The sequence below is a fragment of the Aplidium turbinatum genome, chromosome 2, assembly GCF_918807975.1.
Source record: "Aplidium turbinatum chromosome 2, kaAplTurb1.1, whole genome shotgun sequence".
Taxonomy (NCBI): domain Eukaryota; kingdom Metazoa; phylum Chordata; class Ascidiacea; order Aplousobranchia; family Polyclinidae; genus Aplidium; species Aplidium turbinatum.
Genome location: NC_137473.1, coordinates 6,929,100 through 6,945,701, shown reverse-complemented (window position 1 = coordinate 6,945,701; position 16,602 = coordinate 6,929,100). Strand labels below are relative to the sequence as shown.

Genomic DNA, 16,602 nt, shown 5'->3' with positions numbered 1-16,602 from the left:
AAATATCTTAAAAATTAGAGCCAATTCGTAACAACCAAGGTCATTTTCGGATTCAGCGGCATTAAAATACCCCAAAACCGTTAAAACTTTTTTGGCACCAAAATGTGTGTTGACCAGTGTTATCAGTTCAATCATATATAGCTAAAATCGATATCGATCAGCTAGAAGCTACATCAACCTCAATATTCTAGAAAAGCATTTTCGTTTGTTTCATTTTTATTGTTTGTTTTTATTAATTCCTGGATAAAATATAGCGTAGCATTGACTTATACTCTCACAACTGAAAAAAAAACAAAAAAAACATCACTAAATAGCCTAACAAACAGTGCGTATCCCAAATAAGGCTGAAAAAGTCTGTAAAAGGTTTTAGAAACTAGTAACTGCATTTGAAGTAATTTTAATAATAAATTAATCCTAAATGTATATAAACCCTTTATGCTTAGTGAATCTTAAACCAAAGTTTACAAACTTATAAAGTAGCAACTTAAACTTTTGAATTGGAAAAAAATTAGTAATAAAACTTTGATAGATAGAGACTTACGAAACAAAGTATAGCTTCAATGGCTTTGATATATTATGGTGCACAAAGAAATACAACAAATCAATAATAAAACTGCTATTACAGCTATCAACAAAGCTTCGGCGGAAATCAAGATCATCTGTGAATACGATTATGAAGACTCTAAAGGAGTGAATTTGTCTTGTCCTGGCAATGAAGTCGTCAGTGTGATTGATGGAAATTATGGAAGAACGAGTTTGGATCAGTAAGTTCACAAATTATTGCTTTTGCAGTCACTAAAGCGTTCATGAATCTGTTTGGGCTTTATTTCCACTTTATAGGCTATACTCGTCGATGCAAACTGCAGTCGTCCATTTTGTCAGCAACATCCTCTTTAATTCCCAATGTTTTCTTTTGTCACACAGTCTCTCCTCCTTTTTTGAGATTCATCGCTTTCAATTTCCAATTTCAAAAAATCTAATTTTTCCTCCGACACCTTCTTCATCCATCCATGCGTTTTAACCACCGAAGAAGTGTCTCAGATTATCTTTCAACTCCCCAAACTTGCAGTAGTTTTCTGATAGGCCTAATTTTATTTATTTCTCAGTCCTGCTAAAGACCACCGCAGCTTTTCCATTTGAGCCACTTGTATTTTCCCTTCCCTTGCCTTGTCTTCCTCAAGGTTACCGTCTGCATCCCATGCAACATTAGTGTTAACATAATGATTATTTTTAGAGCACGACGGCAAGGGATTGACACGCCTTCATATGTTCTTTCTACTAACTCGATTGCGGAAGCAGATGCTCCTAAGCTATTAGAAGTAAAACTTTTAACAACAAGACTAACACAGCTCGATTGTTCAAAAATCTTCAGTTTCAACTGCTTTGCAATGTTTTCACTTGCATGACTGTTAGTAGATCCAGTATTCAAGACAGCGTTGACAGGTGTACCGTTTAGTTTGATACGAAGTATAGTTTTATTGTCGAGTTTGAAACCGGAAAAAACTTTCATAATATTAAAACCTAGCAATTAAGCTGAGGTACTGCACTTTCGGCATCCGGAATTTTAGAGCGGCACACACGTTTTTAAAAAATACCCTTTCTTTGTGCACTTGAAGCACCTGACATCTTTGGCTCACAGTTTCGGCGCGCATGCACCTTGTTTCCGCAAAAAGAACCACATTTTAACTGCCACTGCTATTGCAATGTCACTATCAGGACTCATTCCACCGTCATTACCCTGTAGACTTTCTAATTGCTGTAGAATGAGCATGAGGATTGTTTACTATTTATGCTGCTGATTGAAGACCATTGTCGAGTTGCTCCGCATTCTTGCGAGCATTTTCTAAGGCTCGCGCCTTGCCAAACAAATGTTATTGCTCCAGATTTTCGCTCTGACGATTCGAAGTCGAGTATATTCCGCGAATAAAAGCGCCTCGATTTGCTGCTTGCTTGCACAGAGCTGCCGTGACTGCCTGAAAGTTACATTGATGCTCCCCCCGCCCCCCGATTGTTCCTCGACCTGACTTAACGTCCTCTCAGTTCTTTTTTTCCCTTTTTTTAAATACAAAGAAGTGTTTACAATAAACTGCCGACTGAGGTGGATGCGGGCACGAAATTAAGACGTCTTGCAAAAAGCAAAAACAGCCAAACTGAAACGTCAATGACAAAAGAGAATTCACTACAATATTACTTGACGTTTTATTTAGTTTGGTTTCCTCCGTCACTTCAGGCAGCGGCTCATTGCAAACACTTCTTTCTATTTTTGAGTTGCTTCAGTTTTACAAAGCATGGTTGAGAGAAGGTGGCTGATGTTTGAGTTTATGGCTTTTGTGTTTTGAGCAGTACGTTTAGAGCTGTATTAACTATTGATTTGTATGTTATAGTTTTGTTTAAATAATGAGTTTGTTAAACCTTTCCAAAGTTTTTTATGTGGTTACACGATATCCAAAATACGCGGTGATTTCTTCGAGTTCCATAGGCTCTCTGAGAGGTTATATGGGCCCCGAAATTTATCTCGGGCTCGGAACCAAAAGTTAACCCTGCCCTCCATTGTCAACACTACTGTATGTGGTTAATAACATAGATTTTTAATGGTTAACAACCTAACTCCTAATGACTCACTTTATCAAATTATTTAGTTGCACGGGGCGTTGGTATTGTGGGAGCAAACAAGTCTTAAACTGCCGTTGCAACAACGCATGCGTATAGAGAAGATTACTGATGGATGCCATTGCCAATCTTCCTGTCAACTCTACCCTTCTAACAGTGTGTTTGGTGATCCCTGCCAAGGAACTTGCAAATACATCAACATCACATATGTGTGTAAATCCCGCGAAGGTGAGGTTGTGATTCAATGCTTTTAAATTTTTTTTAGTATCCCTAGAAAAGTAGAAAAACAGTCTTCTCCTTGATGCTTTTACTTGTGTTTTCTTCCTTCGATCTTCGATATGTCTTTCAGATGCATTCATCGTTTACAATTTTACAAATATATACTTTTGGAGTCCCAAAGTATGACTAGTTTAATGAGACCTGCTTTGATGTGTTTTTATTAGCAAAACTCTTCATCGACCTTGTCCACGTTCTTGAAATTACATGTCGGTAAATTCTTTAGAGATTTGTCGATATGAAAGTTGCAGTGTTCTCAGTTCAGTTCATAGGTTGGCCCTGGAATCAATAAAACTTAATACGTATTTTATACATTTTGCTGGAAGCTAGCAATATTACCAGCACATGCTGAAGTTATCATTGATTCATTGGATCAGTTCACGATCAGTTCCATTGTTCTAACATCCTCAAGCAAAGCTCAACCTTACCACGTCTTCGTGGTTGTTGTAAGATAAGGTGTAGTTGCTGTAATACGATGGCCTAAATATTCCTTGTAGACGTACTGGAAGTTAAACTAGACCGCATAGACAATAAATTAAGTTGTGAAGGCAGGCTGCTCAATGGTCTTTGCAGTAAATTGCAATTGAGATTGGAAATGTTGAAATATTTTCACTTTAACTATGTCAGCCTCAGATTAATCTCCGCAAAACCCATGTTCCTACTACCCGAGGATGACAAACAAGCACAAACGACTCCAGCACAAAAACAAACGCCATCATGATAAGTGTTAGACCGCTCAAGTGTTGTCAAAAGTTGTTTTGACTATTTAAGACAAAAAAAAACATTATTGTAATGTTCAAGAAAATGAAGTATCTTCTGACAGATGTCAAACCCACAACAATGCTTGATATGAACGACTGGGTTACATGTCTTGTAATACAAAGAAATTTATTTTTACACCAATCAGTTCAATCATATATAGCTAAAAATCGATTTCGATCATCTAGAAGCTTGATCATCTTCAGTTAAGCTTGAATTCAGAAAGATTTTTTTTTTTTTAATTGAAGATGATCTAGCTGCTAGCTGATCGAAATCGATTTTTAGCTATATGATTGAACTGACTCGTGTTATAATAAATTTCTTTGCATTATTGTAATGTTGCGCGGTTCCTTTGCGGCTGTTCACCTTGACCTTGTCAATATGCTTGGAATTAAAACATCATACACGAACAAATAAGAACACAAACCTGCAACTCAGACTTCAACATCAACTAGAACAGCGGTTCTCAACCGGGGGTGCTCAAAGCGTTTTCAGGGAGTCCATGAAATTTTGAAATTTGTAGCATGAATGATAAGTCACATTTAAATATTGGTCATGTTTTATTTGTGTATTACAGTGATTCGGTTTCACAAATTAATATAGACTACAAATGAAAAAGAAGAGAAATCTTTGTACATGTCTGAAAAATTCTATTTATTTGGTAAAATTTATAGAAAAACGTCAAAGCAGTAAGTTAAATAGATTTCTGATTTTTGATCCTGTGTGCCAACCTTAATTAACTTCGTCAATGCCATCAATCGTCCTAAGTGCGTCGCGAGTTCAGCAAATTCTTCTAAGTGTGTCGCTTCGAAACTTATGAAGGATTTCATGATCGGATCACCGCTTCAATGCGTGATGGAAATCTACAGGTAAATCTGCATTTCTGCAACACTGTTTTTGCACTCTGCAATACCTGATGCAGATTTACCTATGAAGGATTTGTTTCTGTTAGGAGACGCGATAAGTCTCATCAAAGGTTCGTGACCTCTTCGAGAACACCAAAACTGGTCTGTCAACACAAAAAGGTTGAGAACCATTGGACTAGAACAGTGGTTCCCAAACTTTTTCTATTCGCGTACCATTTAGCAGTTTCATACAGTGCTCGCGTACCACCAACCGCTACAACCAAAAAATCTCAAAAATATACAATAAAAGGCAAGAAAATTTTAACAAATATTAGCACAGCGCTTCAAGACTAAAAGATTTCAATATTAGTCTAAATATAATTACAGTAAGCTGTTGAGCTGTCGAATTAGTAGAAGACCAATAAATAGGGTGCACTACTGCTGCTACTATCAGTAGCAACATTGAACACTGAAAAGTTTTGGCTTTTCTGTTAAACAACCCTGGTCAGAGGTTCTCAAACTGTACGTTGCCACGCTGTTGGTGCGTAGTTTCAATTTTTAAGAGCGTCGCACAATGATTCCGCTTCGTATCTAAGCTCCATTGCATGATAAAGCGCTCACAGATATTGTTATTGCCTGACATGCGCATGAGAACTCATCATTACGAAACTGTTGCAAATGCTTATGGTTTAACAATCACATAGCGCAATTCTAAATTCATTTCGTCGCGCGACAAATAAAGGCTACAGAGACACAAATAAATAAAAATGACTGAAATTTCTATCGCTGACGCTGAGTGCGTTGCAAGTCCAACAATTTTTTTAAAAACTTCGAAACGAAAAGTTTAAAAGCCACTGACCTACATGTTGCGTAATAAATACTTGAATCTCCTACGAATAAAATTAATTATGACACAATAATGCACATTGAGTAATCAGAAAGTTTGCGCAAAATCGCAAATTGTATTATTTTATTTTAACTGCTGTCAACCATGGACATCCACGTGTCAACTTCAGTGAGTTTCTCGCGTACCATCTGAAAGACCTTCGCGTACCACAGTTTGGGAACCACTGGACTAGAACATACACGAGAAAAAGGCAATTTAAGCGTCCACATGACTTCGGCACAGTCGATTGGACTTGAGTCTTGAATGGCGTTGCTGGAATCCGCAACACTGCCAAGGAGGCGGATTTGAAAGCGACTAATTATGATGCCATAGAAAACGCGTAAGCAAAATACGAAACACAAGTATAAGTTTAAAGGGCAAGTTCCCACAAAAATTAAAAGCCTAAAGGTACGGTTCTAATACATTACACGAATACGAGAAATGAGCGATCGAAGCGTTCGTTGAAAAGCGAAGTAGGCTGTTTGATAGCCCTATCTGCCTCTTGGTTAGCGTACATATTGAGTTAAAAGAATGCAATTGTATCAAAATGTTGGCCAATAGGCTTACTTCAGTTACGGTATGTGCATTGTGCATGTCCCCAGCTTAAAACTCTGGTTAGGTCGTCTTTGCATTACCTCATTATTTGCGGTTCTTCTTTTTTTTACTGTCGCACTTGATTCCAAGCTTTGACTGCATCTTGCATGAAAAGTTACCAAGATTCTCTGTTGTTTGCTGTGTGTATATTAGGTGTATGTTGGTATTGGATTTGTCGGCTTGTTGGTTTAAGTAGGTTAATCTTTATCTGCTTTGGGCACGCTTCCCTTCAGTTTTGCCTGTGAGAGACAGATGTGTTAATTTTCCTTTTCGCAGCACATGTCCTAAAAATTGAAGTTGATTTTCTTTGACATTTTTTTAGTAGATTCTTTATTTGCACTTAGCCCTACTAAAGTTTTAACATTCTTCCTTTCGATTTACTTGTAGCTTGTAGAACATTCCCAACCTTTTTACGATCTCGTACCACTTGAATGCCCTGTACTGCCAAGCGTACCATTTCTTGTAGAACAACTAATTTGATCGAATCATATTTTATTCAGAACAATAATATTGGCCTAGAATAATACTAAAATAACACTAAAGCACCACAACTAAATTTAATGAGATTTTTGTTTACTATCCACCAATTGGTCAATGCGCGTGTAAATTTGCCAACAGCTCATCGAAAGACATTTCTGGGCGCACCTATAGCCTAAGTCGGTTTCGATTTTTTGACTTGATGTTCATCATAACCAAAAATCCCTGCTCGCATTCTCACAAGGAAGGGAAAATCAGTAGGCCTACCTGTGGAACAGCATGAAAGCTAGCGTTGAATATGAAGAGGCCATACTGAGCCAGAAGTTTATTGGAGAACATTCCGTGTAACCGAACATTTTATTCTGATCTATTGTTAGCTTACAACTAGCATTATTCGACGCTATTTGTAGCTTAAGCTATAAAACAGTAGATGATATCTATCAAGAGCAATCATTTGAGATAATTAACGCCCACTGTCCCGCAGCGTTGTACGGCTTTTCAAAGCAACTGTGCCCCTTGTTGACAATTGCCATGACCTGCATTTTGAAGATCGTAATGATGCGAAACAATAGGAATAGTTACGTAACAATACGAATAGGCTTTAAAAATTTTTTTTTGTAGACAAAACCATATAAACAAAATATAAAGTTGTGAAGAAAACGGAAGTTACCCGCTTACCACCTGAAAAACCTTCGCGTAGGCTACCACAAGTGGTACGCGTACCACAGGTTGGGAACCCCCTGTTGTAGAAACTATGCTAGTTATGGCTGTGGAAAACGGGCGATATAAAATAATTTCACAAATTTCACAATTGATATAAAATAAGGTGCAATTACTTGGAAGACGAATAACTAACGATATGTTGCATTTTAGAATGTGACTTGCTGACAACGACTTCATCGTTGGAACAATCAACTTCATCGTTAGAACAATCAACTTCGTCGTTGGAACAATCAACTTTTCCGTTGGAACAATCAACTTCATCGTTAGAAGAATCAACTTCGTCGTTGGAACAATCAACATCTTCGCTGGAACAATCAACTTCGTCGTTGGGACAATCAACTTCATCGGTGGAACAATCAACTTCGTCGTTGGAACAATCAACTTCATCGTTGAAACAATCAACTTCGTCGTTGGAACAATCAACTTTCCCGTTGGAACAATCAACTTCATCGTTAGAAGAATCAACTTCATCGTTGAAACAATCAACATCTTCGCTGGAACAATCAACTTCATCGTTGGAACAATCAACTTCATCGGTGGAACAATCAACTTCGTCGTTGGAACAATCAACTTCATCGTTAGAAGAATCAACTTCGTCGTTGGAGCAATCAACTTTATCGTTGGGACAAGCAACTTCTTTGCTGGAACAATCAACTTCGTCGTTGGAACAATCAACTTCATCGCTGAAACAATCAACTTCTTCGTTGGAACAATCAACTTCGTCGTTGGAACAATCAACTTCATCGGTGGAACAATCAACTTCGTCGTTGGAACAATCAACTTCATCGTTAGAAGAATCAACTTCGTCGTTGGAGCAATCAACTTCATCGTTGAAACAATCAACTTCGTCGTTGGAACAATCAACTTTCCCGTTGGAACAATCAACTTCATCGTTAGAAGAATCAACTTCTTCGTTGGAACAATCAACTTCATCGGTGGAACAATCAACTTCGCTATTGCACCAATCAACTTCTTCGTTGGAACAATCAACTTCATCGGTGAAACAATCAACTTCGTCGTTGGAACAATCAACTTCATCGTTAGAGGAATCAACTTTGCCGTTGGAACAATCAACTTCATCGTTGGGACAATCAACTTCGTCGTTGGAACAATCAACTTCAACGTTGGAACATTCAACGTCATTCTCAGAAGAATCAACTTCGCCGTTGCAACAATCAACTTCATCGTTGGAACAAACAAATTCTTCAGTGCAACAATCAGCTACATCGCTGGAGCCATCAGTTTTACCATTGCAACAATCAACCTCCACAAATTTGGTTGGAAATACTGCTTTTTGGTTTGCAATTTCTTGTGGGATTTTTTTATGTTTAATTCTACTCATTGCTATTGCTTGCGTATGTCGAAACAAGAGAAAGAAAGCTAGAAAATATAAAGTCAATTCAGGTGAATCCAATATAGGTGTTGCCTTCTGTCACGACAGGAAAGGAAGTGGTTTCATTGAAAGCGATATTTTGCAAGCTGGCAGCACTACAAACAAAGAACAAAAGAACAGCAAATATCTTGATTCCCTCAATCACAATGGTCAATCTATCGAAAATGACAATGCCGGTCAACAAGTAATGAAAGACAACGACACAAACACAACGAATCAGGAGACATAAGTGGTTTGGGACGAACTGAATGAAACGAAACGTAGGACTTCTTGACACTGTTCTTTTAAACAGTTTTGAGCAGTGGCGTATCCTGGGTGATTTTTCTAGGCATATTTTTGCAAATTTGCTTTAGGTTTTATAGCTTTTCTTGCAATTTGAGCTTTACTTAGCTGATAATTGTTAGAGCTGTTTTGCAAAACATGAGGTTTAGAACGCATCATGAATCCAATGTCTAAATTTTATATCTTATCCTGCATTGCAGGAAAGCGGACTTGAAGCGCTATGCAGCGGTGAATGGCCTTTAGCATAGACACCCGACCCGCTTTCTTGATGGTCTTTTAAACTACTGTGCTTAGGTTTCGAAGTGCAATGGCACAGCTTGCAGTAGGCTTCATCCTGACCAGCTGAAATAGGATTAGATTACCGACCATCCAACGGCAAGATCCCTGGTGCTCTGTGACTTCGCCAATGCCAAAATCTGACTGAAAACTTTGATACAGTTTTGTGTTAACAGAAGAGTTACAGCATCTATAGTAGAAGGCCGCAAGGACTTAAACTATGAAAACCAAAAGAAAAAAAGCCAAAAATGCTAATCGGGAAACTAAAATAGGCCCAGCGGCCAAACAAAAATTGTCCGGCCAAACACTTTTTATAAAGGCCAAAGTCGAAAAAAGACAATCTGGCATCCCCGTCCTCAGATAGTGATTTTTGTTTTGTGTGCAATTCTAAGTCAGCATGCCTTGGTCGCATTTGCGCCAATGTGTGGTAAAAGAGCGGCGAGTGGGCAAATTGCATTATCAACGGCATGCTAAGCTTACCTCAGTATGCAGGGTTGCCAGGGTCAGAAAAGTTGCCAGAGTTTGAAAACGAAGAGTTGTTTCGAATATTGAAATTAAGAGAGAAACGAGGTTCTGCTATTAACATTTTCCGTTCTACGCCTAAATTCGTTGTTCTAAAAGATGTCTGATTTCATCAGAATTGTAAGGCATGCAGTCTATGTCATGTCAGTCCTTGCATGCATGGAGAATACGCCACTGGTTTGGTGTCAAGTAGCCTACTATATGCATAAAACCCAATCTGGCATTAAGTTTTTAGCACTAGCAGTTCTTCTGTCAATGTGTTAAAATCTAATTGCTTGACTGAAGCTTATTCGAATTATAAGCTACTGACAACTTGAGAAGTTGCTCTATTGATAAAATATTTTCCAAAAACATAAAAAATCTATTTAGAAAATAAAAATTGTTCAGTCTATGTCCATTTGAAATAAAATATTCTTTTGATGTATTTCGATTTGATCGCAATTTCGTTTCAACCAAAAGCGCAGCATGTTCATCCATTAAATCTTTATAGCCTTCAAAATGTGAGTGGCTCAAAAAAGCAAACACTTAACATGATGTGTGGCATGTGGTCAAGTAACTTACCAGACTGTTGTGTTATAGCCTGTATCTCACAAAAGTGAATGTAATTTGTCAGGTTTCTTCTCTTTTAGTGGACTACAGCAGGAGCTACAGACACGAAACATAACAACGTAGCACGTTAGATTGGAACTGCGTCGTTGAATCATAAGAATAAGCAACATAAGAAATTAATATTGGGCTAAGCTAAAAAAGTTAAATGGTTGGTTGATTTTGAACCATTATCCACAGACTGAAAAATCCTTGATAGGTTATTCCTGAAAAAGAGACAAGAACTCAGGGTGTTACTGCTCGTTTGCATTCATCAAATGCTGACATTTGCACAACAATCTAACCTCGTAATTTATTTATTAACCCTTAGAAGGTTGGCCTCCTGGAGTCTTGCTCAGTTTCTTTTGGGGTGGGGGGTCTGTCTATATGAGTGTCTTTATGAGATATTATGCTTTAGGAGTGATTTCTCTGTTATTTTTAAGGCACGGTTTCCAAATTTGAGATTCTCTTTGTAAAATTATTCACGCTGAGCATATCCGAAAATTAAAACTATGTGAATATTAGAACTGCTCGTATACGTTGAGATGTTGAGGTGACTTACGACTTTTGGATTATTTTGCGATTGCGTGAGTTTACGCATTATTTTTTGGTAGTGTAATGAAGAACATGCATTTGCAATGTTGTGATTAAATTTTTTTTGACATAATCTCAATTTGAATCTATATTTTTCATGCAAAATAATATAATAATGCAAAATAACATATAAAGAGAATATGAAATATTTCAGAGGATGTGCTGAGAAATGCCTTATATCTCTCAATTTATAACCTTTATTCGCTCAAAATTTCAGCCTAATAGAGGTAAATAAAAGTTAAGAAAAGTCAAGAAATCTTGTAGTCGCAGCCTCAGTGGTTTTAGAGATACAACTGTTGATACAAAAAAGTTAAATTGACAGCCCCCCCCAACATTCAAAGGGGTTAAGAATCGTTTTCGCTTTCGTAATAGCACCTTCAGCTAGCACATGTAAAAAAGAAAATTTAAAGAATACGTAACACGAACAAATAAAGCAAACTCTATTGCACACCACTACCAACCAGCAAGATACAAAGACTCAGTTAGTGTCGCATGACCTTATAATTAACAAAAGCAAAAAGAAATAATTTGTCCCATCTTGCCCCACACCTGGGGCAGGACGGGACGCGTATTGTTCATATGAGGAATCACCTGTAAAACCACAAATCTACTGATAATATCTTGTAATTTCAAAAAATGACTTGCATTTACAGTACACGTAATTACATCAGGGCAAAATGACAGACTACTTTTTTCCATAAAAATCACATAGGCCTACAAAATTGCCACGCCCATTATAAGCAGAACAGATGTCCCATCCTGCCCCAAGAAGCTTTGTCCCGTTTTGCCCCAGTGACTGACATTTTGAAATTTTCTGTTTGTTTATTATATATGCAACTCACATCTAAAAAGTCAGATACCCCAAAAAGCACTTTTATTACTGTATCTTCAGACCACATATCATCTTCCAGATTTTTCTGAAATCATGCTAAAATGTGAAAAGTTTTGATAAGATTTCTTATAGCAACTAGCCTCTAATCAGTATTATCTTGTTGCCACGACCACGTGTTTTCTCTGAACATCTTTTTTTTTTGCAACTCATCGAGAATCATGGTGTCCTGTAGCCTAACATCTAAATGGGTAGAGGACGCTAAAGCTAATACTTTTAAAAATATTCACGGTGTCCCGTCCTGCCCCACGTCCAATCTTGCCCCACCTTCCCCCTACATGTTGTTAATATTTATCTTCAAATACTGCAGCAACAAAGTTAGTCGAACAACGATACTGCCAAGCCAAGCTCCTTTAACAACACTTTTGACTTCTTTAACAATGCTTAATACACGAAGCCACTTGTTTTGCGCACTTATAGCGAGGCGCAGTGGCTCCGAGAGGGGGAGGGGAAGTCGGGTCAGTTTCCCCCCTAACAAAACATTGTAAAGGAAAAACGAGTAGTTTTTTGTTTTTGCACTATTGAGGGAGCCCCATTTTTAGTACTAAAGTAAAAATGTACCAACTAAATAATCAATAAATTCTTAAATGAAGTGCGTAGTTCCAAGTATTTCTCAATCATTGTAAATGTCACTCTCGATGCTTCTCATCAAGAACAAATCATTTTTGTGTTAAGGTAGGCGATGTTGAACCACTTCAAGACGTCAAATCTGAAGCTGAAATGATTTCTGTATCACTAAACGATTTCGATTGTATTGATAGTTTCAACTTGAAAACTGGTGCTGTTTTAGCTAAGCAGGAACTATTTTTGCTTGACAACTGAACCTTAACTTCAAAATCTGCGTTGGCCAGGCATAGGATGTTGTATCCAACATAAGTTATCTGGGAAAGTTAAAGGTGTCAGTCCAAGCACGATTAAAGAAAGTAAATCCTGTATATTTTTTTGTTTATGGATCATTATCAGTCATCATCTCAGCCTTCAGCAGATTGCGCATCAACATGAGTTATTTGCTTCCAAGAGTGGCGATTTTGAGCCAGCTCGCCCAGTGTCGCCAAGTTGAGTCCGGTCCATGATTGGATGTTGTTTTGCCATCGTTTTGGTTGTCTGCCAAGTTTTCTTTTTCCATCTACTTTTCCTTCTGTGCAAGGTTTGCTGATTCCGAATTGTGATCTTTTGGTGTGGCTGAACAGTTTTAAAACTTTCGATTTTATTATTGCTGCAATTGGATGTAATTTTGTCATAGTTAAAAGATCTTCTGTTTTCGTGTGGTCAAGTAGCCGTTTATTGGTCATGCTTCTCATGATGTGATTTGGAAGGTAGTAAGTTTTTTCTTTATTTCAGTTTTTTGTTTATGGATGTTGTTGCTTAGGCTAAATCTAGTTGGAATTCATAATGTTGCCTACAGACAGCGTTGTTCAAATGTCTTATCATTTTTGGAGTAATTGATTATCTGTCAGCTTGTGGCATCTTTAAAGTTATAGCCCAATCAGAGGAAAAATTCTGAAAAATCTAAAGAAAGCTGTCCTATCATTTTGCAAAGAAAATTGACTTCGAGAAGGTAATCAAGGCGTGGTGCAGTCAAACCCAATGTTTTACATTAGGCCTACCCTTTTGGAATTGAAGCTCTAAAGACGTTACTTAAATGCATCAAGTTGGAATCAACAAGAGCTTGATCGGAAGCTGAGTCAGTGCTAAAGTAGCCTACAACTAGCAGTTTTAAATTTGTGACTGCTTTGCATTATGTGGATTACGGTCCTAAACAAGATTCACTGATGAATTTAATGAAATTAAAGGAAGATGTAATCTAAGTAAGAGAAAGCTGAGAAGAGTAGGCTACTACTCGCAAGCTAAAGTTGCAGTGGCAATTATAAATTTAAAAGAAAATGATTTTCTTTTCCAGAGGACAGAACGCTTTTATAACTCTACTTAACTAACTGAATCATTCGAAGGAAATGTATTCTACCGTAGGCCTACATTGCAAAGGATTCGATACTTGTTGGAATTGACAAATGTATCAACAAACTCAAACATATCGTCGATGAGTGTGAAGTTCCATGAAAATTTCATCGTATGTCTGTTGTGCAGTTGCGGGCATGTGGGACAAATTTAAACCATTTGTAGGCTACAACAATGACATTTTTCAAGACATTTTGGATGAGTTGGTACTTTTGACAGAAAGCCACACAGCAAATTTCAGCTGCAAACCAGAACGAACCACCCCATAATCTCTACACAAGGAATCATTGATTGCAACTTTCGAAAGGTTTTTCCAAATAGTTTTGTTATGATTTTTTTTGTGTTCCGCTAGCTACCTTCAACGGTTGCGCTTTGAGAACGTGGTTTTAGCAATTACTGAAATTTGTAAAGAATTGTTTGCCCTCCAGTAGGCCTATGACTCAAAACCGATTGAAAAGCCTAACTATACATGTTGTGCATCAATTCAGACGTCGCAAAATTTTATTATTTGATGCTGTGATCCATAACTTTGTATTGCAAAAAGTCCAGAAAGGGTTGAATTAAATCAGGGATGTCCAAAGTCCGGCCCGCGGGCCAACTCCGGCCGACGAGACGTTTTTGTATGGCCGCGCCTGCTGTTGTACAATGTGTTATTTTTGGCCTGCAGACACACAAAAATCATGTAAATTCAACTTGTAGTTTTCAGAAAAATTATTGTAGCTGTTGGCCCGCAAACACTTATTATCAAATCTGGCTCGCGTGGGAAAAAGTTTGGACACTTCTGAATTAAATGCTTGGTTGAACCGTGGACTTCTAAATAGTAGAATCTGGACTGGAAACTGACTTTACGAAGTGTAGGCCTACAACAGTTGACCAAAGAGTTACCAGTTCTTATTTTAGTGCTTTTTCAGTTGCTGCCCCACCCCTTCTCGTTCAGTACCAGCACTGTACGAGTTAGGGTTATTCGCTAAGGGAGGTTTTAGATACCTTAGTAACTAACCCTAAAGGCTGTTGGCCAACTGTTGGCCCACTGTTGCACCAACTGTTGTACACTGCGTAAAGTCGGCTTCCAGTCCAGATTCTACTATTTAGAAGTCCATGGGTTGAACTATTTTCGTTGCCTGTAGGCCTATTGTGTGTTTACAAAGCTTTCTAGACAAAATAGTTTGCCTCAATGGCATTTTTGCTGCAAGTGTAATCCAGTGATTATTGATGATTTACATTGAACGAAGTTCTTTTCATGCTGAGGAAAGCAGGCTAATTTCAGCTTAACACGAACATGTAACGCAAGATACAAATTAGTTGTATATTTGCTAAAAAAATATTATGGGGCCCATTTTTCGTATTATTTCCCGACCAGAGCTGATTTCTCTCGGAGGCCCTGGCGAGGCGAGCGAATATTCATCGCCAATCAAGATTGGCGTCGTCACTTCGCTTCACAAAAGATATCTTGCAATTAAGTTTCAGTAGCCTAAACAAGGAAATGTTTGACACATCGCAATACAGGCAACAATAGTGACCTGCAAACATATCAGCGAAAAATAGGCTTCAATAACAGGGAGAAAGAAACCAGGCACCATGAAACAAACGCTTGTGAAAATCACCGAAAAAACGTTTTTATGGTAACCCACGAACAGTAGCCTATTTCCTCTAAAAAAGCAATGAGTTGGTTTTTCATCCTTTTTGTGACAGTCTATAAAACCGTCTTTCTTTGAGTATTCGACAACTGAACATTCGACAACTTTAAGCAACCTCCACTTAGAACTACAATCTGATTGGTCGGTCGGTGGAATCGTATGCAAAGCGAAACTATGCTTCCCGGAAAGGATTTTTTGCCTTCATGATCTTTAACTGTTCAAGAAAAGTAATTTTGATTAGGCTATACTTGTAGCCTACCGTACGCTGATACCTTCCGCGGGTCGCACAATAACAGCGTAGTGGGGTGCATGCGGCCCGCGGGCCGCCAGTTGGTGACCCCTGTTCAAAGGGTTAACTCATGGCCATTTACTAAGATCGGCAGATTGAATTTTTCAATTGTTAAAATGCTGTTTTAACAATTGAAAAAGGGGGAGTCTTGGAAAAGCAATTTTACACCCCCCCCCCCCCTTAAAATTTTATCTTGTCTCCCAAAACATGGATTTTTAATGTTAATACAACGTTTAAATGACGTTGTATTACATGAGAAATTGTTATTACATTGTTAATAACAATTACATTGTTACGTATTTGAGTATTTTATATATATTATTTTATGTATTTACATTGTTAACAATTATTTAATAACAATTACATTGTTATTACATGAGCACTATTAAAAGAAATATTCTTACAGTACGATATACCAGCATGTGTGTTGCTGTCCAATTGTACCCCAAAATTGTTGTCCAATTGTGCCCCACATACCAACATCGACTTAAAGTTGGGCAGGGATAACTTGTTCTAAAAGTCAGGTCAAAGCAAAGATAATGAAAAGATACTTTACTGTAGGCTATATGGCTTAAACAGAAAAAAAAGTAAAAATTTTTAGTTTACATAAAAAAACTACGACTAAAACAAAATTCACAAAAAACACTATACAGTTGCTAAAAGACTTCCCACCGCCAAACTCAATCTCAATACACGACCAACACAAACTTTTAGAATTTTCATAGTACAACGATTGATGTGAAACTAATTTTTTGCCGAGGCATGGAGTTCCAGAGTTTCCATTTTTTTTTATAAAATACGATGTCCAATTGTACCCCATGTCCAATTGTGTCCAACTCTCCCCTAACCCTTACGTTTCACCCCAACTTCACCTTTTTCAATTTAAGGTCAGCCAGTTCTTTATCGCACCGACGCTTTCTCTCAAGGCCAATACTAATTTGCGCCTGCGCAGACAATAGTTCGTTTTTATGAAGTGTTTTACTAGAAAGAGCCTCTTGCAGCTTAGCAT

At 37.8% G+C, this 16,602-nt stretch overlaps 1 protein-coding gene across 1 annotated transcript; it reads left to right on the top strand.

The window, feature by feature from the left end:
* The first annotated feature begins 576 nt into the window (after window positions 1-576).
* LOC145788275 (uncharacterized) lies at window positions 577-9,206 on the top strand. Its single transcript, XM_082600057.1, has 5 exons — window positions 577-764; window positions 1,235-1,319; window positions 2,640-2,838; window positions 7,321-7,517; window positions 7,776-9,206. Exons 1-5 carry the CDS (start codon window positions 577-579, stop codon window positions 8,790-8,792), a joined length of 1,686 nt encoding a protein of 561 aa, XP_082456183.1. The 3' UTR covers window positions 8,793-9,206.
* The last annotated feature ends 7,396 nt before the right edge of the window (window positions 9,207-16,602 follow it).